Source organism: Cataglyphis hispanica, chromosome 9 (genome assembly GCF_021464435.1).
Source record: "Cataglyphis hispanica isolate Lineage 1 chromosome 9, ULB_Chis1_1.0, whole genome shotgun sequence".
In the NCBI taxonomy this organism is placed as follows: domain Eukaryota; kingdom Metazoa; phylum Arthropoda; class Insecta; order Hymenoptera; family Formicidae; genus Cataglyphis; species Cataglyphis hispanica.
Window position 1 is genome coordinate 1,541,957 of NC_065962.1, and position 25,529 is coordinate 1,567,485.

At 34.8% G+C, this 25,529-nt stretch overlaps 1 protein-coding gene across 1 annotated transcript in view; it reads right to left on the bottom strand.

Moving 5' to 3' along the window:
• Positions 1 to 304: 304 nt before the first annotated feature.
• Positions 305 to 25,529, bottom strand: part of LOC126851849 (uncharacterized) — a 33,908-nt gene continuing 8,683 nt past the window's right edge. The window contains 7 exon segments of the mRNA XM_050596187.1: positions 305 to 870; positions 1,236 to 1,503; positions 11,416 to 11,455; positions 11,457 to 11,524; positions 11,948 to 12,047; positions 12,173 to 12,458; positions 12,737 to 13,184. Of these exon segments, the coding sequence (XP_050452144.1) occupies positions 305 to 870; positions 1,236 to 1,503; positions 11,416 to 11,455; positions 11,457 to 11,524; positions 11,948 to 12,047; positions 12,173 to 12,458; positions 12,737 to 13,184 (1,776 nt within the window).

A 25,529-nucleotide genomic window follows, 5' to 3' on the forward strand; every position in this document is an offset into this window, starting at 1 on the left:
TTAATATATTAAACAATTTTTTTGTTAAAGCAGGAAATAGTTGATTGATTTAATGGATACATGGAACTCATTATCTGATAGAAAGCATCGATGAATGAATGAATAAATGAAATAATTTATTAACTCCCCAAAAGAGTTGCAATTTATACATCGGTCCTACATTCTCCTCACTCCTCTCTTGTCCCGACCTGGCCTTTGCAGTCTTACAAACTACAACTTTTCCGCCTTTCTCTTCCTCATTTCACCGACCTCTTTCTAACCTTTTCCTTTTTCGCTCATCCCTTCTCTCCTATTTTTCTTCGATCTACGCATGATGCTTTGATTGATCGCGAATGCGATCCGATGATCTCTGATCGACGATTCTGCAATATGACTGTCGACAGTCGATCTTGATGCCGATGATGTCCTTGTCCGATGGATCCTCGCCTGATAATGATACGCGACGATGGATTGATCCGCCGCACGCGAGATCCGATGATCCTGAATCCTGATCGACCTGATCTGATCTTCGACGTGATGTCCCGCGGATTTTCGACGCGCGGATCCTGCGTCGATCCTGATCGACGTTCTTGATCCGCGAGCTTTTGATCGCAGACGCGCCGGATCCTGCAGCAGCGATCCGATCTGCCGACTGGTCGATCGTCGACGCCGGATCCTGCCTGAGCGTTGATGCAAGCGATCTGATCGACGCGCCTGACGGCTTTGCAAGCGCCCGATGGCGCAAGGATCTGATCTGCGAGTCGCGCAGCAGATCCTGCGATCCGATCTGACGCTGATCTGCCGATGGATTCTGCCGGATCTGATCCGATCTGAGCGCGCGTCGACGTCGATGCGCAAGTTCTGATGCGATCGCCGCCGACGCGATCTGATCTGTCGGATTTCGATGATAAGCCGATTGATTGATAAGCGGATTACTCTGATGGATCCGATGAGATTCGACGATGTTCGCCGATCTTGATCGCTGATCGTATCTCGTCGATCTGATCGACTGCGCTCGACTTTCTGACGCCTGCTTCTATCTCTTTCTGCTTCCACTATCCACTCTATCTTTTCCTTTCTCACTTCTGTCCGTTTTTTTAACATTATTCTCTCTTTTCTCTTTCTGCGTACATTTGGCTCCCATTTCCGTGTCGATTTCTTTTGTTACGTTATGATTTTCTTTGTGCATTAAGAACTGAAGTTTAAGATTATGTACAAATCTGAGGTTACCGTCAGTATTTAACATAACGCATTACGGAAGAGCTTGTGCAGCAGAGCTGCCAGATTGAGACGGAACAGCATGCTTATAGTGTGGAAGAGATGGGTTGGCAACGCACTCGAAGGCATGAGCTCTCGTGTGCGCTCGACGCTCGGCCGACGAGACTCATGCCTTCGTGTGCGTTGCCACCTATCCCCACACGCAGTAAGCGCGTTGTTCCATCTCAATCTGGCAGCTCTGTTGTGCAGTGGCTCTAAAGGTGCCTTTAAATGACAGCATCGAGCATTGAGAGTCGAGCGTCTGCGCTGCGCAGAAGATCATTGCGCAGGATTTCAAAAAGATAGATTCTAGCTTCTTGCTGCTTTTTGCAATAATATCATGGTGAGTCGCACGAGTACGGTCGAGTTTAAAATTTCTTTTCCATCCACACTTGACATACAGACCCCACACTTAAATTCTAAGCTTGATGCCTATAAAAAACAATATTGCAAAGAAATTTTAACATAGAAAAAAGATATATAAAGTAAAATTGTGTGTATTATGAAAAAACATGTAAAAAAATTTATGAAAATTAATCCCTTAATGATTGGTTAGATTCTAATATGCGCTATCGATAGTGACGTTCTACGATATATTCGTTTAATAATAATAATATCTCTTTATGTATAATGTTAATAAATATTAATTTTCAATATTGTATAATAATGTATATTAGAATATAATCTTTTTAATCTCGACTCTACTCATGCGACTCGTACTCACTATGTTATTAGTCGCAAAAAGCAGCAAGAAGCTGAAATTTATCTTTTTGAAATCCTGCGCAATGGTCTTCTGCGCAGCGCAGACGTTCGACACTTGATGCTTGATGCTGTCATTTAAAGGTATCTTAAGGGTATCGTTCTATGTCGCGATACGCGCGTATCAAGCGTACCAAACTCGTGACTAATGACAGATTATCCGCCGTTTTTGATATGCCGACGATCCGTTCAATTCATTATTTGAGCGGATTGCACTCATACATATGTATAGTTGTATATCATTACATGTATGTGTAAAAAAATTAAAAATGCTGATTAATTGCAGCTAATATATACTAAATATTTATGATAAGTAAATAAATTTAATATTAATTAAGGTGACTTTAAAAATGACTATTAATATAAAAATTAAGTTTAATCCAAAAATGAAATGATATAACATTGATAAGATAATACAATCTAATATAATTTATATAATTAAGAAAAAGAGATTATTGAAACAAAAACTTATAACGTGCATTAAGAATAAAAATAAACATACAAAAAATAATATACACACTAATCTAATTTAATATATCAAAAAATTTATTTATTTCTATTTACTGCAAATTATTTTTCGTTATTTTTTTATTAAATTTTTGAAAGTAACGGCAAAATCTGTAACAAGAATAGCAGTTTAAATTTATTTAGCAGTTTTATACTTTATTATTATTTGTAAACGACTGGCTTCTGAAAACTTCACTTTTTAGGTGCATGTGTGCTTGTATGTGTGTGTTCAATATGCTGTAGTTTGGTCTCCTACTGTCCCATGAAGCGGACTACGCGGAAACGGAATCTGCGGATCGCTAATCACGAGACTGCTTTGATGTATTCTTTATAGGAATAATCTCGTGATTGGCCATCCGCTGGTTCCGCTTCCGCATAATCCGCTTCATGGGACAGTAGGAACGAAATTCCAACGTATTGAAAATAGCGGATCATCTGTGATTGATTCGGAGTTTCAATATGCTTGATATGCGCGTATCGCAATATGCGCCATGGGACGTCATCCTGAGTCATGCGCATGTTCTTTCGTAAAAGTGACTGCTCATCAGGTTATCATAGCGCCGGAAAGCTCGGACATATGATGTGCGAATTTCACGATCTGAACTAAACGGACAACGGTAATAACTCAGCTTCAGTGCTTTTTAGGGCCGTGGCATAAAAAAATTTAAGCAGTAAGATTTAAGACTTAAGAATTTTCATCCATGCAGAATTTTCAGCGTTGTTTAAGTTTCAATATGACTGCTTTACTGTTCGATCGTGATTGGTCAATTCGCTTATGTTTAAGTCTTACTATAAAGCGGGGAGCACACACTTTTGCATAAGCGCATAACTATAAACATAAAGAAATTGATTAGTCCACAAATGTATGCATAAGAAAATGAACCAATCAATTTCCTTATGCTTATTGTTATGCGCTTATGCAAAAGTGTGTGCTCCCCGCTTTACTCTTAAGTTCAAGTTTTTTTATGTGCCCTTAAATCATCGTAATAGTAGAAACGCATTTAATAGTTAAGCCAGTGTCACAGTATAAAGAGGGACGCACACACTTTTGCATAAGTGCATAACTATAAGCATAAGGAAATTGATTGGTTCATTTCCTTATGCATATATTTGTGGACCAATCAATTTCTTTATGTTTATAGTTATGCGCTTATGCAAAAGTGTGTGCTCCTCGCTTAACTATACCCAGTAACGACAATAAAGGTCCTTGCATAATGCGAGGAGATAACGATAGAAACAAGAGAATAGCGATAGCGATAGACGATAGCCAATGAGAGATGTTTTTTTGAAAATGCAGTGTTATCATTGGATATTGCTTATCGCTACCATTATTCCCTTGTTCCTGTTATCGCATTGTGCAAGTGCTTTAAGTCGTCCAACGTACGTAATAGTATTTTAATGCGCATGTGCGAATTTGTACATCTACAATATGGCTGTGTCTAAAATATCATAGGTAACAATTTCTATAGCTTCATGACATGTTTTTGATTTTATGAGCCAATTTTTAAGAAGAAGTGTATGCAGAATTATGCAGAAATATTTTTTTTATTTCGTCTACTTTAGTAAATTCTCTGGATTATAATTCAAATTGTACAGAAAATATTTTTTTTATTGCATTTGAATCGTAGCACACCTAACAATATGGCGACATACCATGACTTGAGGGTAACCGAGAAAAAGAAATTCATATATAAATATATATAAACGAAAATAACTATATAAAAATATATGAAATATGCCCATATACAACTATATATGATTATATGTAATTATGTATCCAGGTAGCAAAAATACGTATATGTAATACTACTATATTGCTAGTCAAAGCTCAACGCGAGCGAAAACATTACGGTGCAGATGTATATCAACCTCTCGCTTCCACAATTCGCATGCGTTGACATACGTAGAGATCATATATGTAATACTGGCTCAATGAAATTCGCGCATGCGCATTGCGTCAAATACACAAATTGTGGAAACGAGAGGTCGATATAAGTTTATATCGTTATGTTTTCGCTAAAGCTGGTCACACACATTTTCCATAAACGTAATCGTAATCGTAATATAAGAATTCGATCAATCGCATTGCTTAATTCGGTTGTCGCTTATGGACAGTCGAATTAAGCAATGCGATTGGTCGAATCCTTACGTTACGGTTATGATTACAGTTACGAAAAGTGTGTGCGATCCGCTTAATGCCATTTATTGGGAAGATACGTGACTAGCAATATAGTAGTACTACATATAGTAGTATTATAATATATAGTATTACATATATGCAAAATAGCAATTTTGACATTATTTTGATCGTCAAATTGACGATCAAAATAATGTCAAAAGACTACTTTTGCTACTTGAGTATGATGGTATATCATACATAATCTCATATATAATATATATTCAGTATAATATTATACAAGACATATTAATATACAATATTTACTATGTATAAATATATAAATATATAATATTATTGTAATAAATATAGGAAAATTTAAATAATTTATTTTATAAAATTTAAAAGATTTTATTTATATGGAATTTTTATTTTATATTGTAGATAATAATTTCACTTATTTGGACAGAAATTGTCCGAATAAATAAAATCGGACATTTATCTATCGGATTTTCCAAAAATAAGTTCAATATCTGTATTCCCTGTATGGAAATCATATTGAACTGATAGAAATAATAATATATGTTATTAGCCGTATTTTGCAGTCTTCATATACTTATAACAAGGATTTGAATGCGGGTATAAATAGAGGAACGCGCCGCATAGCGGTAAGCGAATGAATTATAATTCGAATACAATTGTATAAAATTATATGCAACTATGCTTACGCTATAATTGCATATAATTTTACACAATGTAATATAACATATTATACAGGATGTCTGGCAAACTTTTGATACATCCAATGTATGAAGGTAGATTGGGTCAAACTGAAAAGAAAAGTCCTGAAATATTTTCTTGCATAACGCTTAATAAAAGAGTTATTATTGAGTAAAGTCTGGCAAATCATTGCTAATCTTTAACCGGGCGCACGTCGGTGACTCACGTGCCTGGTAGTGTGCGTGAATATTCAGCTATTACAGCGGCGCACCACTAACTTCTTTATGAAGCGTTATAGAGGACAATGGTACAGGACTTTTCTTTTCAATTTGATCCAATCTACCTTTACACCTCCGGTGTGTCAAAAATTTCCGGATATCCTGTATATTAAATATAACATATTACATATTAATTATATATGTATATAATCAAATTAATTATATATAGGTAAATTTTCTGAAATACATGACTCATGATGTATATATAGTTATATATAATCCTTTATGATGTAATCCTATATATATTGTCATATATAACCATATATGAGATTATATATATTTATATATGTGCTTTTTTCTCGGGTAGTTATATATAATCCTGTATGATATGTTATATATTGTCATTAAAACCGTATATAAGATTATATATATTTATATCTGAATTATATATATTCGAATATAATTATACATCAATTATTTACTTTAGATATGAATTATATATATTTATATATGCATTTTGTGACGTTACCGTTTCGTGTGCGTCCATCGGATCTCTCCCCGATCGCTGAGCGCGAGATACGAGTCCACACCAGTCGAAAATCGAGAGAGCCAGATCGAAATCTCCAGAGTGGCGTTATCTGTTGGATTTATTTCATTATTTTTATTTTCGCTTATTGTTCTATTATTATGATATGGGAGCCTCATTGGAGGAGCGAGGAGGCGGAAAGACAACAATTCAAGATGGCTCGGAAGACGAGAGCCGACCTTCGGGAGGACATGAGACGGTAGGAAGTAATCAACAGCCGAAGCGTGAAGCGAGAAGTGCGAGAGGACAAGAGGATCCTCGCGCCTGGACGCAGGACCGTGCGGAAACGTGTCCTCGAAGGATCCAGGAGAAGCTCCGCTGCCGCGAGGCGCGACGGGAGAAACAGAGGTCGTCGAGCGTCGGCAGTGCGTCGTTCCTCGATCCCGAGATCCAGATGAGACCAGCCGATGCCTCCTCAGAAGGACCATGCGAAAATTATTGATCGCGATCTCGGGAGTGTGCGCGTCCTCGGTGCGATCATAAGCGTGCCGACCGGCGGATGCCTAGCGTGTTATCACGCGATTGTTCGTGATAACACGCATCCCGATTGCGCATTCCCGGCTGGTCCGGCATTACCGATTCTAGATCGCGACGATCCCGGGAGACTGGCGCGAACGTTAGCGGGTGATAGACGTGTTTTTGACGAGAACGAATTTCGAGAACAGAACAAGCGTGAGCGAGTGAGGAGAGATCCTGGCCGAGAGCGAGGAGAGTGAGAGTGATTGCGGCAGGATCTCGAGAGGACGAGGCCGAACGAGGAGAAGCTGCCGAGCCTCCGGACTCCCAGGAAGAGAGCATCGTTGCCGGTGAGGTTATCCCGTTACAATGTAGCGGCTACATAATAGCCACGCGCGATCGCGATCGGAATCGTTCGTTCTGCCGTCGTTGCCGCAATTTTGTGTTATTTTTGCATTCGAGCTCAGCTCAGAATTATTGGTGTTTATCGCGTTGGCATTAGCGTAATTTCGATTGTGACACGTCCACGTTGGCAAGCGATTCGAGCGAAATGTCTTGAGTATTGGTTTCGCGGATTAAAATATTATTACGCGTTTAATACCAGCTGTACTCATCTCTCTGAAGATCGCGGATCGGAAATACTGAGTAATACGTTAGTCGCGTAATTTCTTGCCCGTCTAGTGTCTAAGTCGTATCTGCGTGAGTAGTCTGTCGTCGAATATGAGTGTGTTTCGCGATTATGTATTTCTTTTGGATTTGTTAGGCGTCGAGTGTATGTTTCGTGTGGATATATTTCTGTTTATACTTGTTTCCGTCGAATTATATGCGTTGGAGTGGATGAGCGATGATTGCGCGAGGATAGCGTGATCTCGCTTGGTACGAAATATTGTATAGAGTATTGCGAGCTATATTTATGCGATGTATGCTTCGGGATTGCACTGGATGCATAGGGTTGGCGTACGGCATGTTCAGATAAGGAGCGGAATATTATCGGTCCGAAAGGATCCGACGATCGACTCTATATCATTGTGCTCGGGCATAGGCCCGACCAATCTTGAATTTACGACGTTATTTTTGCCTCTATTATTCAGTCTCGCTTCCGCGAATTTATCGTCACCGAATACCCGCACGATTTACCGCATATTTTTGTCTATTCATCCGGACACTATTCTTCCAAATTAATAAATCTGTTATTCTTTTTGTTACATCGAACGACTTTACTTTCATTTAGCGTGCCTCTGTCACTCTGTCTTTGTCGCCTCTTGCTTCAATATCGCGTTCGTTCCACATCCCTGCCCCTCTACCGTTAGATGAACTAGTCCGCCCGCGACGAAATCTACTCCTTTCTTTCACGTTTTTTTCACACCTATTTCGCGTATTTAGTGAATTGATATGTGAAAAACCGTATCTAGCTCCCAATTGTTTCGCGAATTATTAGAGATTTCGTCATGGCATGCACGGAACACCTTCCACCCCGTTCCTTCCCATCGCGTGTAACTATATCTCGATTTTCCGTTTTTGTCAAAGATATCTTTTCCCGCATTTCCCGTCTGGCAAATCTTACTTCCATTCGTCGACACAAAGTTCACCCGCACACGACGGAGGGAGATCAACTGTCAGACGCATCTACCGTTCGATCGATTACGAAAGGGAAAAATCGTCGCAATAGATAGATAGATATAAATTTATTGAATCCCCTTGGGGTTACAAATTCTTACATAAAAAACTTACAACTATCTTACTCTATCTTACAACTAGCTTAATTCTAACTTATCATACTTAACCTCTAACTATCTTTAATCTACCTACACACACACAACGCTATTCGCCCTACTCTAACTTGGGACCTCCGCTTCCGGCTCATATCATTTTTCCAATCTTTTTACACATATCATTCACACATCCCACATCAAACATGACCTCTCCCTCTCGTCAACTCGCTCCCTCTCTCTCTCTCTCTCTCTCTCTTTCTCCCTCTTTCGTCCTTCCTCTTGATCTTCCTTCCTGATCTTCCTTCCTGATCTCCACTTCGACTATTCCTCCCATTTCATTTCCGATGATCCGATGCCTCCATCCTTCCGACATTTCATCTTCCATCCTTCCGATCCGATTCCATTCCATGATCCATTTCTCCATCCTTCCATTTCGATCCGATTCCTTCCATCTTCCATTTCCACCATCACTCTTCGATCTCTGATCCACTCTCCTTGATTTCTCCATGCTCCTATTTGTCCTTGATCCTTTCATCCTTTCTGTCTTTCCATCTCCTTCATCTATGTCCTTATCTCTATCCTCATAACCGATCTTTCCTTCCACTTCGATAATTCCTTTTTCTTCTTACATCTCTCCCTCAATTCCTCGCAATCTCACTTCCCCTACCCTCCTCCAACTTTTTCTCGAACCCCCACGCACTTCTCCCGACCCTACCTCTGAACATCTCCCTCTGCAATTCCTCCCTTACCATATAGTCTGGCGATCCCCAATCCAATCCTAACACCCATCTTAGATATCTTTCCTGTAGCCTCTCCAACTCCCTCCTGTCCCTCCACCCTCAAATTTCTACCCCACCACCGTCCACACCAGTTTATCGAAAAGCCATAATCTTTTTCCCCAATCATTCTTAAATTTCTTTTTGCCAATTCCCCAAACCTGACCCATTACAGCGGCACTCTTCCTTAGCTTATCTCTTATCTGTGCTTCTTGTCTTCCATTCTTCTGCATTACATAACCCAAGTAAGCAAATTCTTTCACCTCCTCTACAACCTTCCCTTTCCATCTCCAACTTACATTCCTTTCTCTTCCTCCTCCTTTCCTGAACCTTAAGATTTTTGTCTTTCCCACATTTAACTCCAATCCCTTCTTTTCCAGATAGCTCTCTAACCTTTCTATCATACTCCTCATTCCATCCTCTTTCTATCAGCAAAACTATATCATCCGCGTATGGCAAAGTGTAGATCTTCTTCTCCCCTAACTTAATCCCCCCCAGCCTCCTCTACTCATTACCTCTTCCATATCGCCGTCACCAGATTAAATAACCAGATAAATAAGTGAGGGCTCAATGGGCATCCCTGCCTTACTTCCCTTCCCGTCCAAAACCCTGCTCCCAAATCCTCCCCTTTCCTCACCCTGTTTCTAATCTTCCTCAGAATATCCTCACTTCTTCTAACCAGCCCTTCCCTTACTCCCCCCCCTCTCTCTCATCGCTTCTACAAATTTACTCCTATCCGAGTCGAACGCTGCTTTCAAGTCTATAAAGAACACCACTAATTTATCTTTCATCTTCCCCAGCTGTCTGTTCAAATAATTCAATATGAATATGTTGTCCATTGTTCCTAACCCCTTCCTGAAACCCGTCTGATTCTGTGGCATCAATTCCTTCTTCTCCCCCTCATCGCTTAGTCTATTTGCCAGCACCGAAGCATACACCTTATAGAGCGTCGAAGTCAGCGACACCCTCCTATACTCTTCTACCCTCTCCCCCTCCCCTTTCTTTAATATCGACACAATCACCCCCTCACTCCACTCATCTATCCATCCTTCTCCCTTCCAAACCCTATTGCATATTCTCCACACGACTCCATTCTCCGATTCCGTATTTCCACATCGCCGAACTCCAGACCCGACGTCTTCCGACTTTGATTATCTTTATTCTCCATGATCGCTCCTTCATCCATCCATTCCGTCTTTGTTCCTTCATATTTCTGCGATCGATCTCTCTCCATTACATCTTTAGACATTCGATCTATTCCTATTTCGTTTCACTTCTCCCTTTCCGCGCCGGATGACGATCTTCTGATCCTGCTTCGATTTCTCATTTTCCGATGCTCTACGCGGATCTTTCGATTCCTCTGACTCTATCTTTGCTTCTTTCACAGATTTATCCACCGCCCTGCATTCCTTTGATACGATCCACCACGACCTTTATTCTCTTTCATGCCTGTCATCGCATCCTTCCTGTTATCTTATCTGTCATTTCCCAGCCTTCCTAATTCTTCCCTTTATCCTCTTGTGTCCATACCCATCTTTGTTTGTCCTCTCGCCCTTTAACTTTCTCTTCCTCCTATCTGCCTATGATTGGATGGTGATCGAGTCCCATTATCCCCTACCCACCCTACTTTACCAACATCCTTATCTTCGTCCCCAACACATAATCTATTACTGGAGCATTTCACTTCCTCCGTGGGAGATAGTCCATTCCTCCTCCATCTCCTTTCCGTATCCATTAAATGATTGTCGATCCGAGTGCCATGCCGTCTTCAGTTTTGAACACGCGGATCTCGCCGACCGCGTACTCCATGTCTCGTTATCGAAATTTCTTGTCTCTCGACCATTATGCCGACTCGACGAAATGCCGCCGAGCGCCGAGATTCTTTGATTTCTCTGACATTAAGTCGATGACCGACGGATCGTATTTGATGATCTGATGGATGAGCGATTTTCGACGACGTCGGACTTTGATATCTCGTCCTCGATATCTTCCTTGCGGCATGCTTTGTGTGCCTCCCATCTAAATCCTCTCGGTAAATATCCTCTCGAGCTATCCCATCCTTTTCTGTCCAACCAAGTTTCGCTCATCACCACCACATCCCACTCCTCCAATTCTCTCCAAAAATCTCTTCCCTTATTTCTTATCCCCGCTACGTTCCAAAAAACTACAGTAGTATAGGGGCATGTTTATATATATTATATAAATAATATATATTATATAAATTATATGAATAATATATATTATATAAATAATCTAAATTGTCTCCATACATGCAAAGGATTTGTCCTACCGTGTGGCATAATTGCTTATTATTTCTATCCAACAATACCTGTTGAGTCAGTTGGTCACCAATTAAACAGTATCCAAAAGGATAACAAGCGCTGTAGCGGCAAAAATATAAAAGTGCAACAAGTCGCCATTTCCGAAACCTGTAAGTTCTAACAAATATAAAATGTCATTTATAAATATATCAGAATGTTTCCTAAATCGCAATCAAGATTTTTTGTGAGCAATTTGGAATCAATATTTCTCTCGCAGAAGTGTTTATTATAAGCTTTTTATTCATTAGTTATATGAAGGACATAAAAGAGCTTATATTCTTATTGAAGAAAAATCTTTTCTAACTTTGACAAAAATTAAAATAATATAATATAGCAGAAAAAATCACATAATTAATGATTAAATTAAACAACATATACAATATATACAATATCTCTCCTCCCCAAATATATATATATATATATATATATATATATATATATATATATATTGTTATAATACATTTTACATAATGCTATTAACTAAAATCTTAATAAATTTAATTTTTATAATAACAATTAAATGATAATAGTGATACATACTGTTATGACATAGTACAGCGAAATAGCCAATACAATACTATTGCCAAGAAGTTCATCCAAAAGAATTAAATTGAAAATATTATCCACGGATTTCGCCATCCTTTAGCGGCCATAGTATTTCAATAAAATCATGCGAATAAAAAAGAGAATTAAGTATAGAGAAAAAACAATAAATATTTGTATAAGTGCCTTATTATTTAAAAATATAACTGTAAGTATTCTTACCACATTATTTTGAGATGCATTCGAACAAAATTACGAATTCTATTTACCACTATATCTTGTGAATACGTTCTGATATTTCTAATACGGTATGATAAAATGGATAATTCCCCACAAATGTGGAACACTAAAATAACTATTAAACAAATCGCCGCCATGTGACAAATAGAGGCATAAAACATCGGGAATAAGTACAAATACATTAATATATATGTATAACTATTAGTAGTGTCGACAAATGTATGCACTCTGTAGGGTAACATAAAAGATTCTGTATCGTTATGTAACACTGAAAAAAAAATTAAGAAAATAAAAATATTTTATATAGTAAAAAAATAACATTGTAGTGTACAGTAGTTAAAAAATACATAATGACTAATAATTAATAATCATTTTCATCTATTATTTTACAATGAAAGAATTTTTAATTACTCATACACTACATTATATCAATTTAGTAAACCAAAATAATTTATAAATTTTTAATAATATTGTTTAAAATTATTAAATATTGTAAATACAATTTACACTTCTTTTCTTATGATTAGTTAAATAAATTTTGTGTACCTTTATCGCTAGTTGAGAAACGTAAAAGCGGTCTAAAATACAACGACATGACTGTAATAAACATGCCAGCAATCGAGCCATATGTAAATATCTTGGACGTGTAATTATAATTATAGTAAATTCTTTCTTCTTCAGAATTTTCAAATTTGCGTTCCTTCATATCCTTTTTAATCGCATTAATTAGATGCTTCAGCAAATTACTACAACGAATCAGCCATAATAATGTAAATGACATAGTATATGCTACTGTTTCCACGAGATTCATCACCATCAGCTCCAGATTACCAAAAACGTCATAAAGATCAGTATATGCCATAACGAGATACAGAATATAATATGATATATAAATTGCGAAACGAATATATGTTCGTTTGAACGGCCATATTCCCCCAATGGAGAAAATACGTTCTAAATGAATAAATAAATCTTCAATATCGCCGACTTTGGTCTGTAATACAATTTTTATACAGAAGTTGTTGGAAATAATACACACACAATAGTTAGAGATTGTGCCTTAAAAATATATATTACAATAAAAAATATATATACTATATATTATAACAGTTATATATATTATAAAAATATATATTTAACAGTTAATATAATAGTGTAACGATATTAAATAAGAAACTGGCAAATAAGAGCCGAAACTCGGTTATTATAGAGCAAACTTTTGGTTATTTAATTTCATTGACAAGTATGCATTAAATGTGTTCGTTTTTTATTGTTTCCTAGTTCCATCTTCAGCATAGATAGCAATATATAAAAATTAATTTCGTATTCAAACCTTAACATGTTTGACGTACAATAAACTAATCATGCTAATCATAATAAACATTATACATAACATCATCTTTCAGACAAAACCATTTTCGTATGAACAATTTGTTTGTACATAGGCGGCCCAATAATAAAGGTACAGTCATTGATTATACGTGATCTGTGCGCGCGCGCAATCTCAAGGTCACAGGCATGTTACAGGCATTGTTACAGGAAGGAAAAGATTAATAGTCATGCAAACATTGTAGTCTTCCATCTATCGAAGTTTGATAAGTAAATAAGATGGCCAATATGACTGAAAATTATTATCCAAATTCGAGGTGCGCGCAGTTATAAGATTTTTGCAAGCAAAAGACTGAATGAGAGTATGATTCATTATTCGATTAGTGAATGTTTATGGCAAGAATGTTTTAAGTTGAATGATATTTTTTTGAATTTCTTACATCACATGCATACTTCTTTTCTTAAAACATTCACTAATCTAATGATGAATCTCATACTCAGATTTACATCTTTTGCTTGAAAAATCAGATAACTGCCACACTTTAAACTTAGAAATAATTTTTAATCACCGACTATTTTGTCCGCTTGCCAAACTCCGATCAATGGATAAGATAACAACGCTTGCATATTGTTCCTCTCTCTCATGTTCATAACTTCGAGGTTGCATATAGAAATCACATATAACTAACGTCTATACTTTTATCGGCTCGCTCTCGTGTTATTTATTATTTAAATTTGATCATCTATTTTTAAATTACATATTATATTTACATATATATATTAGGGTGATCGTTAGCGTAAAAAAAAATTTATTGTTGCCGCACCATAAAAGAGTAATAATTAACAAAAAAAAGTTCTGTAAAACCTCAAATCTGTAAATTAAAAACGGGTGCTTCTTAAAAAGAAAAGTTTGAAAGACGTTTTTTTTATTTTTATTTTGTTAATTAGCTCTATCAGCAGTTAAGAAATTTTTTTTTTACAATGCAACAAAACAATCAAATTTTAATGAATTTTTTCATCATACAAAATATAATTTTATTCAATAAAAAATAACTATTATATCAAGTATATTATTCAAATAATCAGTAATTATAAATATTTATACGTTATTTAACAAATTGAAACTTGTAAAATTACATCTATTTATCATACTAAAAATGATAAGCAAAATCTTGAATAAAAGATGAAAAAAATGGAGAAAAAACAGATTATTAAATTTGTATTTTTAGCTGTTCCCTTTAATTTACAGACTTGGGATTTTACAGAATTTTTTTTTTTATCAATTATTATTCTTTTAGAGGGCGGCAGCGATAATTATTTCTTTAACGACACCCTAATATATATACAGCAGTGTGTGTGTGTGTGTGTGTGTGTGTGTGTATGCACAGAGTGTAATAAAAAAATTAGGAATAAATTAAACAGCGTATTTAAATAAAAAATAAAAATTCAATAAAAAATAAAAGGGTTTTTTTATATAAAATTATGTTCTACGGATCTTCGTTTTCAAGGTATAGAGCGGTAAAGTTTTTGTTTGACTTTTGAACAAAAGAAAATAGTACAATAAAATTTTGTTTGTAGTTTAAATTAATAAAAATTTATTAAACATAAAAAAATAATTCCCTATCTTATTCAGTGTAGATATGAATGGGACTTGATGGGACTATTACAAAAAATATTTTTGTAGTAAAACATTAACTTCTTACATTCATGGCAAATCGAATTGCAGTTTTTCGACTGATAATCCGTAACAGCGACTCGTTTCTTTGCGATCACTTATATTATGCCACGATTATAAATGCGTAATAGTCAAGATGTAAATCTGGACATTAGACATTTGTATAATTTTATCAATCATTTTATCAATCTGTTATTTTTTTAGATTTGATATATGTGTGTGTGTCTGCTTGATATTTAACCTAATAGCTGTTATTAGGCTGTTATTAACTATAATTTTTCTTATTACATCAATTATCTTACTGTCTCGTGCAATCAAAAGCAAATCTGTATTTTTGTTTCTTACATTTGATTTCTTTCATTTTCTTATAATTTGTATAAAAACATTAAACATTTTTAACATTAGTATAGATAGTTCTTAAACTTCTCAATTTTTTCAATAAATACTTAGCAATATTTTCCACGTAATTATCTTTGTAAATGGCATAGAATGCAATTATTTTATAGAATACAATTATTTATAGAATGCAATTATTTTATAATTTTCGTCAATTAGAGAGAAATATTCTAATTAAAATGATCGACGGAACTTAAAAATTTTGTATCTACCTGTCTATTGCTTGATAGGTTTGTAATGGCTGTTACGTCTAGTGGACTCTACGATTCTATTCTTTCTCACGATTCAAGCACACACAGGGTTTTTGAAAAAATTATAAACATAAAATATGCATTAAGCAATAGCTAGCGAGTACAATCACTTTAGAAAATATAAGCCTAAAACACTTGGATAACATAAAATAGTAAAATGTTGGAGGCTACAGCATCCGCTTGCACTGAAATTTCATATTTTAATGCCAACCAAGTGATAGCAAAGCGGAGAAACTGATATTTTTTCACCGCGAGAAACTTCATAAAATATAAAAAAACAATGAAGGTAGCCCACTAAAAAACGCATATAATTACGAAACCGCACGTGCATTAAAACTAGGCTAAGAAAACAAGATATACACGCATTATCATAAACTCAAATGACCAGTAAAAGTTAATCCGTTTTATAATGAATGCCACCGACCATATCGAAAACCCTAGAATTTTTTATTTTAAAAGATCTTCTATTTGTAGACAAATTCAACAACACTCCAATTCGTTATATTTTTTAAAATTACTTAATAGAGAGGGTAAAAAAGAATTGTGAAATGATCTAACAAAAACTGCTCTTCGTTAGATATTCCTATGGGGATATCTACTTTCTTTTCTAAAAGGGTAAATCGAGTATATAAACAGGTATTTCTATAAAAAAAAAATTAAGTGAAGAGGAATTGAGTGTCTTGTTGTACTACAGTATACACGATTTTATCCGTAATTGTACCTGTTTATCCCCCATTTTTCCACTTGATCTGAGCATATATAACCTCGAAGATTCTTATTCGCGTCATGCAATTACGCTATCGATCTGAAATTGATTTGTGCCTTAATGAAGATGTTTCAAAACTTAGTTGTCAGTAATATTTCTCAAGTTTTTCGGCCGTTATTTACCTGCGAATTTTCCACGGCACATTTATGAAGTAGCATCCGTCTTATCTCTATAGCCAGTCTTTGCCATTCAGTTGCGCTTGCATTTGTGGTATCAACAAGTATATCAAAAAAGTAGTGATTACGACTTGCGACAATTCTCTTCTCTTTCTCCTCTTCTTTGTTCCATTATTTTTATTTTTCATTGTTACTAATACTTACCTGCGGAAAATTAAAGAAGACCTAATAAATAAACTACATACAATCAGAAAATAGGCAGAATAGACGAATGCGAGAAATTGTTCAAGTTATGGTTCAAATTTTCCACATTTTGACACTTTAAAGTAAAATTCTATTTTTTGATTTGTTCACATTGCCTCTCTCTCTCTCTTTCTGCTGTTGAGAAGATGTGTCAAATATCGCTCCGTAAAAGTGTTAACTTTTAAGTGATTAATAATCAGAAAAAAATGATAAAAAATAATTAAAATCATTATTGCATATACCGGAATTAACCATGAATATTATCTATCCAGATTTGTGAGTGTAAAAGCGACATTTTATGTACGGGACATTGAAATCTCGACAGGTAGGCATTAAAGATGGATCAAAAAGTGAAAGTGGAAATAAAAATAGCTGATCATTTACGCTGATATTAACGATTTCGGTCGATAATTGTCGGTACAATGACGATGAATATGATCAATATCGATATTCAGCAAGTAAAAAGGCAATAAAAAGCCAGTAGTGACATGCAAGATTTGTATTAAACATTTTTGTCCAGGAATTGATCGTTATGGTCTATTGACATTTATAATCAATAGTGATAAATAAGCAGATATGAAGAAGGCATCTACATCGACGAAAGCAGCCAAAATTAATTAAACTCAACAGGATCTATAGGATCGATTACGACACCAAATAGTGGAAACAAAGCAGTAGGCACGTGTGCCTCTAATATATACGTAAAAATAAATTGGCTTGTAAGAATAATGAAAGGAATGAAAGATAAGTTAGTATATAAGAAGGAATGATGATAAAAGAAATAGTTCGGGAAAGGGAAATGTAAACAAGAACTGGAAAATTTGAAGAAAATAATTCAGGCCTATGATCCATCAAGAAATTATAGTGAAGCAGTTAAAGAGAAAAAAAGCAAATATTATAATTATCAAATCTACGATGCAAGAAGAGTGAAACTACTAAAAAACTAATAAAAAAAAGGTAGATATCAAAAACATGACTGTAAGAAAATATTGAAGTTAAGAAAAAGAAGCAAAGGAGTGATTATAAGAGTGGAGAAGAAATGGAAAAGTTAACTAGGCTACAGTATAAGCCAAATTCTCTGGATGAGAATTTCAAAGTTATTGAGTGAATCACCGTGAGTTAGATCGCATGAAACTTAAGATGTCAACATTAGCGAAGAAGAAATAAAATTGGATGACGATTTAACAGATACAACCAAAAAGCAGAATAAAATTGCGGTAAATAAACAATTTCATATGCGAACAATGAAGAGAATAGTTAAAGAGATGAAAAATAATAATCCAATCCGGAAGGAGAAAAATGAAAGAAATTTCGTAATAATTGAAGCAGATGAAAAAACTTATGAATTAATGTTAAGTAAAAGAAAACGTACGATAGAAAAAATATTCTGCGTTCAATCATATTAGCGTTAAAAAATGTTTTAAATGCTGCAGTTATCAGATTGCAAAAAATTGCATACAAAACGGAACATGCCACAAATACAGAAAATCATAAAATAAATGCATTGCGACTAAGAAAAGATGTGTACATTGTTCAGACAAAATTGAAAGATACGATCTAAAGATAATGATGAACACTTAATTTGGAACTTAATTCCGACATTTAAGAAAGCGATACAAAAAGAGAAACAGAGAGCAGGCTGAGAGGATATTAAATAATAACGAGAAAAAAAAATATTATAGACAAATAAAATAAAAAAAAGATGAGCATCAGATTATGAAGAAAATCAATTCTGCAATTATAGTATTTGCGGAGACTCGATTGAATATTGAAATTGAAAATAGTAAAATAAATGTATCGGGTTATAGTATTATTAGATGTGATGCGGAAAATAAAAGTATAGAAAAAGCAGTTTTATATGTAAGAGATGATATTAAATGTGAAATATTATTAGCAAACAAAAAAATATTAAACTGCAATAATATTAAATCTATAAATGGTGATAAATCCGAGGGTGCGAGTAGAAAAATTATTTATTGAATTAATTATTGAAAATAAAAGAATTATGGAAAATTTTGAGATGATTAAAATAAAAGACTTAGAAATCATTATGAGACCGTCAAAAAAGAAAAGCACGAAAGAGAATATAACTAGTGATACTCGAATATTAAAAGTAATGTTTTGCATAATAAAAGAAGAGTTTATTAATATAATAAATGATTCTTTGATGGAAGGTTGCTATCTAAATAATTGGAAAATATTCACGATACTACCCATCCCAAAAATAGAAAAAGCAAATAAAACAAGTAAATATAGGCCTAATAACAATAAATTGGGAATACTGAGAGATATAGCCAAGGCGCAAATGTGATGCATAGTAACTTATTATTGTTAAATTTTAATTAACAAAAGTGCATTAAAAATGTACAGTTTAAAGCATTTTTGATCCATTTCTTTAGTATAGACATAAAAATATAAAAATTGATTTGGAATTTTAAAACTTGATATGCACATTTATTGTTGCAATTAAATTGTAAATTAAAATTAATAATTAGGATTTAAGGAAATTAATAAAGGCTCACTAAAACTTGCTTATGCCATTACTACACGTATATTGTCGATGGTTTATAATATAATAACTAATAACTAAATATAATACCTAATGTTAATACGTTAGGTATGGTTACAAAAACAATCATAAAGATAGTAATAAACAAAAATCAAAAAACAGAAACCATGAAAGAAAGAAATGCGGCGTTGAGTTAATTTTCAAATCCAATTCAAATTTTAAAATTAAATTTAAAAAAATTTAAGTTTTTTAATTTGTCTTCTAATTTTTTGAATTTTTGTAAGTTCTCCATTATATAGGGAAAATACGTACAGATTACAAAAACAAGTGATAAAATTATAAATAGTAGGAAAAGGCAACACACAAGACATTAAATTCGATCCAAACTTTTAAATTTAAGTTCAAATTCAAAATCCATCAATTTTTTAATTTTGGCAAGTTTTTCATCATATAGTAGAAATACATACAGCTCACAAAAACAAGTCATACAAAACAAAACAAAACTATAAAAACAAAAACCGTGGGAACAAGACAAATGTGCCAAATTTAATTAATTTTTAAAATTCAAACTAAATTTTTAAATAAAAAAGAATGACCAGTATCTTAGCTGAAAAAACTGTGAAGTTACTACTCATAAAAACATTTCCCCATAGTTATCCTTAGGTTTATGAGTTTTTGTCAGAGGTTAGTGGGGAAATAATAAGTCGGCACACATGTTGACGCGCAAAAAAAATCGTTTTATTACGATAAGAAATTGTGGCGAATATAAGCGACTCTTACGTTCTCGCGGAGGCACACGCCGGAAGTAGAAGTACAGGAAAGTAAGTCTCGAACCGCGTGAGATGATGCGTGTGTATCGAGGCGTACAAGCGTAGGGCGCTACAAGCCAAAACTCGTAAGATTGGCGTCGAGATTACTAACACTTCTCCTCGAATCTAGAATCGTTGCAAATTCTCCTTGATGATGGTGCCCATTCCTGCAGACGTTACATGTTCGTGTTTTGGGCGAGAGAAAACCCTTGATCAGAAAATCAGAAATCTGTTATTCTGACGTAGATGTATTCCACGATAAGTTGACCGCTTTAGATTGCATCTCTGACGAAGTAATGGCATAAGTCGATGTGCTTGCTCCTCGAGTGAAACATGGAGTTCTCAGCTAGTTTCAAAACACTTCGGTTGTCGCAAAAGACAGTAATGTTAGCCGATTAATTGAACCCGAGCGTTTAAAAAAATCGACGGAGATAAATAGACTTTTTTGCGCATTCAGTTAGAACCATATACTCCAATTCAGTTGTAGACAACGCGACCGTAGACTGTTTTCTTGCATCCCAGGACACAGGACATCCGTTGAATAGAAAAATGTATCCCGTGTATGATCGCCTGTCATCGCAACAGCTCCGAGTCTGCGTCCACGAATCCCTTGATAGATTCCGAGTTGCTCTCGTAGTCCGAAGTCGAATGTGCCGCGCAAGTATCGTAATACTTGCTTGGTCGCCTTCCAATGTTCAGTTCCAAAACAGTTATTGAATTAGCCCAAGTAGCTCACCGCGAATGCAATATCTGGTCGCGTGATTCGATAAGTAGGTGAGAGTTCCAACGAGCTCGCGATATGGAAGTAATATTTATCTCACCATTTATCTCGCTTTCTGGTACGTTATCTAGCTACCTGCTAGTTGTGCCGTTCCTTCGCCCTCCATCTTGGTTGAGGTGCAGTTTGCGAGATTCAAAATACCGCTCTACGAGCTGTAAATCTCATAGAACAAGCTCGCGTCGTTGCATAGATGATTAGTTGCGCACTGTCGAGACACCACCACCGTTCTTTCATTTTCGATGTGGATAATGTCATCATGTTAAAACAGACATTGTTCACGCACTTCGCCAAAGTATCCTATTGTTTGTGGGCAATCTTTCTTTTTATGTCCTGTTTGCTTGCACTCGTAGTACCAAATCTCGTGATTTTCTCTCGATCGGTCAATAGTTTTAGAATCGTCAGTGTGCGCCTCTGTATTCCTTTTTCAATATTTCCGACCGCTGCCTTAGCCAACATGGAGTTTGATGTCCCTCAGCCGTACGCGATATTCCTACGCGCATCGTACTTCTCCACTATTTTCACACAGAAAGCATCCGGAGTTGGCAAATCGCGGTATTCGATGGCTATTCAAAAATTTTCGAAATTTGCTGGTAGACTGTATAGTAGCATTATTGTCAACTGATCTGGTTCATAATCACGCCTATATCATGCAGTTTGTCTACGGCATCGAAAAAATCATCGAGATGCGCGCGCACATCGTCTCCGTCCGTCTTTTTGAGCAGCGTTAACTTTTTCGTTTCTGGCTGGCCCTTTCGACTCATATGTTTCCTGTAATTTTAGTCACATGCCACGAGACGTTTCACATATCTTTATTCGTAATTCGTTTGGATTGATCGACAAAATGATGTCCGACATCGCCTTTTGATCGTTCCTTGTCCAACTCTGCACATCATCTTTGTTTTCTTTGGCCGGCTCGGGTTTCACTAGAATTCTATTTACGTAGTTCCACAGATCATTCTTGACCAGCACGATTCTCATCTGCAGTTTCCATATGTCATAATAGTGTCCTTACGTGGTAGTTGATCTTCACCGAATTCATCGCTTTCATGATGATTTCACGAAACTCAGTACGCCCACGATCGAAGTCTAACCAAAAAACTTGATTTGCGACACAACGAGATTTCAGTTTTGAACTTTCTTTACTTCTCACACATGCGAGTCTGAGCCCATAACCTGTCAGAGGTTAGTGGGGAGATAATAAGTCGACACACGTGTTGACGCGCAAAAGAAATCGTTTTATTACGATAAGAAATTGTGGCGAATATAAGCGACTCTTACGTTCTCGCGGAGGCACACGCCGGAAGTAGAAGTACGGAAAGTAAATCTCAAACCGCGCGAAATAACGTGTGTATCGAGATGTAGGGCGCTACAAGCCGAGACTCATAAGATTGACGTTAAGATAGAATAGCACACTAACAGTTATAATCGAAAGATTACATTGAATTCAGTATGTTCACGACCTATATTCATGAGATTTTTATCTATAAAACCCTTAAAAGCTCTAATTATGCACTATAATTGCAAATGAAAAGATGTTTTCATCAACGCATCATAGATGTTTGCAAAGTCATCATGGAATCTTTGAAAGGGTACGACAGCCCATAATATATTCATATGCGCATTGAAGCAGATAGAAGACATTTTGAATATTTGTGAATTTTGAGTAAATAAACAATTAAACTAAAGATGTATTATACATTATAAATATATTCTGTCAGTTTTTGTCGTTGAATGTAATCTTTCAATTAGTGTATAGTATATATTATAATCCTAAAAATTTACATTTAAAAAAAAGATAAAAAGGCGCTAGTTGTGAAAAACAGTTATATACATTTATACAACTGTGTTAAATTATTGAAAATAAAACCAATAAATATATATTACTTTTCTAACAAAAGAAGTTGTACAAATATATTCTACAAAAATAATACTATAAATTGAGCTAAATAAATAAGAATTTATGCTATAAAATTTATTTCTTTTATTATTATATAAATAAAAACATTTCAACTAAAAAACTGTTATACAAAATTGTTGTTTTAAATTCCTAGAAAAATAATTATATTAAAAGTTGCCAACTAAATAAAAATTTATGTAATAAAATTTTATTTTATTATTTCCAATATTAAGTAAAATTATATTTAATAAATCGCAATATAATTAAAATAATAGGGCGTATATCTAAAACGAACTTATTTTATAAGTTAACTAAATATACAATATACACATTTCTAACGCTTTAGGATATATTTATTGAAAGACAATTTCTCATATACTCTAAATCACATAAAACAAATTTACACCAAAGCAAAGTATAAAAACTTGGAGTGCCCGGGTTGCATTAAGACGTGTATATTTTTATAAATATATATATTATTATGATATAATATATTGTTACTGCAAAGTTAGTTTGAATTAAGGGCGAAAGAAAAGAGATCTTTGTGAAAGAAAAATATATACTTTTATTTCTCTTCTTACAATGTCCGCGCTTGAAGAAACGGTTGACTAGACTGTTCCGACAGACCGAACATTCTGGACTGTTCAACTGAACATTTGCTCTCACTCGCGGAAAAGATCGGAGCGAGACTTTATACGTCATGGACATTAACACGCAGAAAATATAAAATAAAGAACGCGACAAACTCATGCCTTAATATATATGTTAATGATAATATATGTAGATAATATGTAAATGTATATGTATTCAAAAATTAAAATTTTAATAGACTTAGAGTAAATCATTATATATTTTTTGATACATGTTTTTTGTATAAAACTTAATAAAATTTTTTTTAAATTATACATTCTGTAAGATATACTTTGCAAATCAAAGGAATTTTAATTGCACCAAACTAATTATGAATTGAGATATTGCAGTATATACAGGTCCCATAATTCGCGGATCACAAGTCATGTGCATATATAAAGCATGTCAAAGTGACTAGAAAAGTCCTTTATCATTTTGCGATTTTCCTATTAATTATTGAATCATTAAAAAAGATCGGCCAATCCGCGCCTTATACAAGCGCGCGACGAGAAGAGGCGTCCTACTATAATGCGAGCGCGCGGTGAAGCAGTTGGAGGAGCATTACGAAGGCTATGTACGAGCGAACGCAGGAGTCTCGCGTCGAACTATTCTCTCACATACTCTCTATCTCTCTTTCTCTTTTTCGCGCGCGGGGCATAGAAAGTATTATCGTTTCCACATCACTTTGCGGTAGATAACACGGTGCATTTTTTCTACAGTGGTATCTCCAATAGGTTTAATTCACTCTCATATTTTAATGTAATGATTGTTTGAAGTGCCTTCTTCGTTCTCGTAAACAGAATTCGGCTCTTCGAATAATATTGCGCGTCGCGCGATACGCCGTTTCCAGCGGTATTAAAAGCTGCTTACATTGCTTTCGTACTTCAGTTTCTGTACTACGCCGGTATTCAACTAAATTTATAATAAAATTATATACAAAATAATCAAATACATTAAGGCAATTGCGCCGGCCAAATGAACGGGCCACTTCTACCGAGCCATCTGTTCGGATAATGCGCGTTTAAATATTCGCAAACCTGGTGTGCGAAATGTATAGGAGACCTGTCATGTTCTAAAAATTCTGTTTTTATATTGAGAGAAACATCCTTAAGGAGAATCATGAACTCATTTTGAAGGAAATTTATATATGTTTTCCTATTTAAATGTGACGGTAGGAAATAAGGACCAATCTGAAAATCATTAAATAAAATAATTTATCAAAGTTGCAAAAGAAAATTCTTTAATTAATTAAAATTTACTATTACGATTCGGTTCGCTGTTATTCCTGCTCATACATTTATGCTTGCCCATCGATATCTGAACGCGCGCTCTCGAATGGAGTGCGGATTGTCTTCCGTCCGTAATAAAAATGTTATGATTATTAAATTATGATTATTAAATTATGAGTATTAAATTATGATTATTAAAAAAACTGTTCTGGCTGAAGGTTGCTTCATCCATTCAGAATTCGGTTGGGAAAAAAATCGTTTTGCCGACACTGAGTGAGAAACTCTGTATATTTCGCTGACTATTAATATTTATTTTTCTTTTAATAACGCAAAAATATTAATTAAAGATAATAAGAATATCTTCACAAAAATAGATGCGCTTTTGATTATCAGCGTTTTGAATAGCCGAGTATTTTGCCATCGCAATAATTATTGTTTTTATTTCGTGTTTTTTTATTTTTTTATTGAATGAATGAAATGAGTGAGGTCAAAAATAATAAATCTAGAAATAATAGTTATGAATAATCAATTTTAATAATAACAAATGTATTAGAAAATAAAATAGAAAAAAAAATTAAATAGTATAAGTGACAATTTGTAGTATTCGCCGATCAAGATGTTTTTCGGTATTGAGTGCGTATGCTGATTGCAAGGATATTAAATTACGCGTGAACTAAGAAATCGTCCCGCATAAAGATAAGCCGCGGT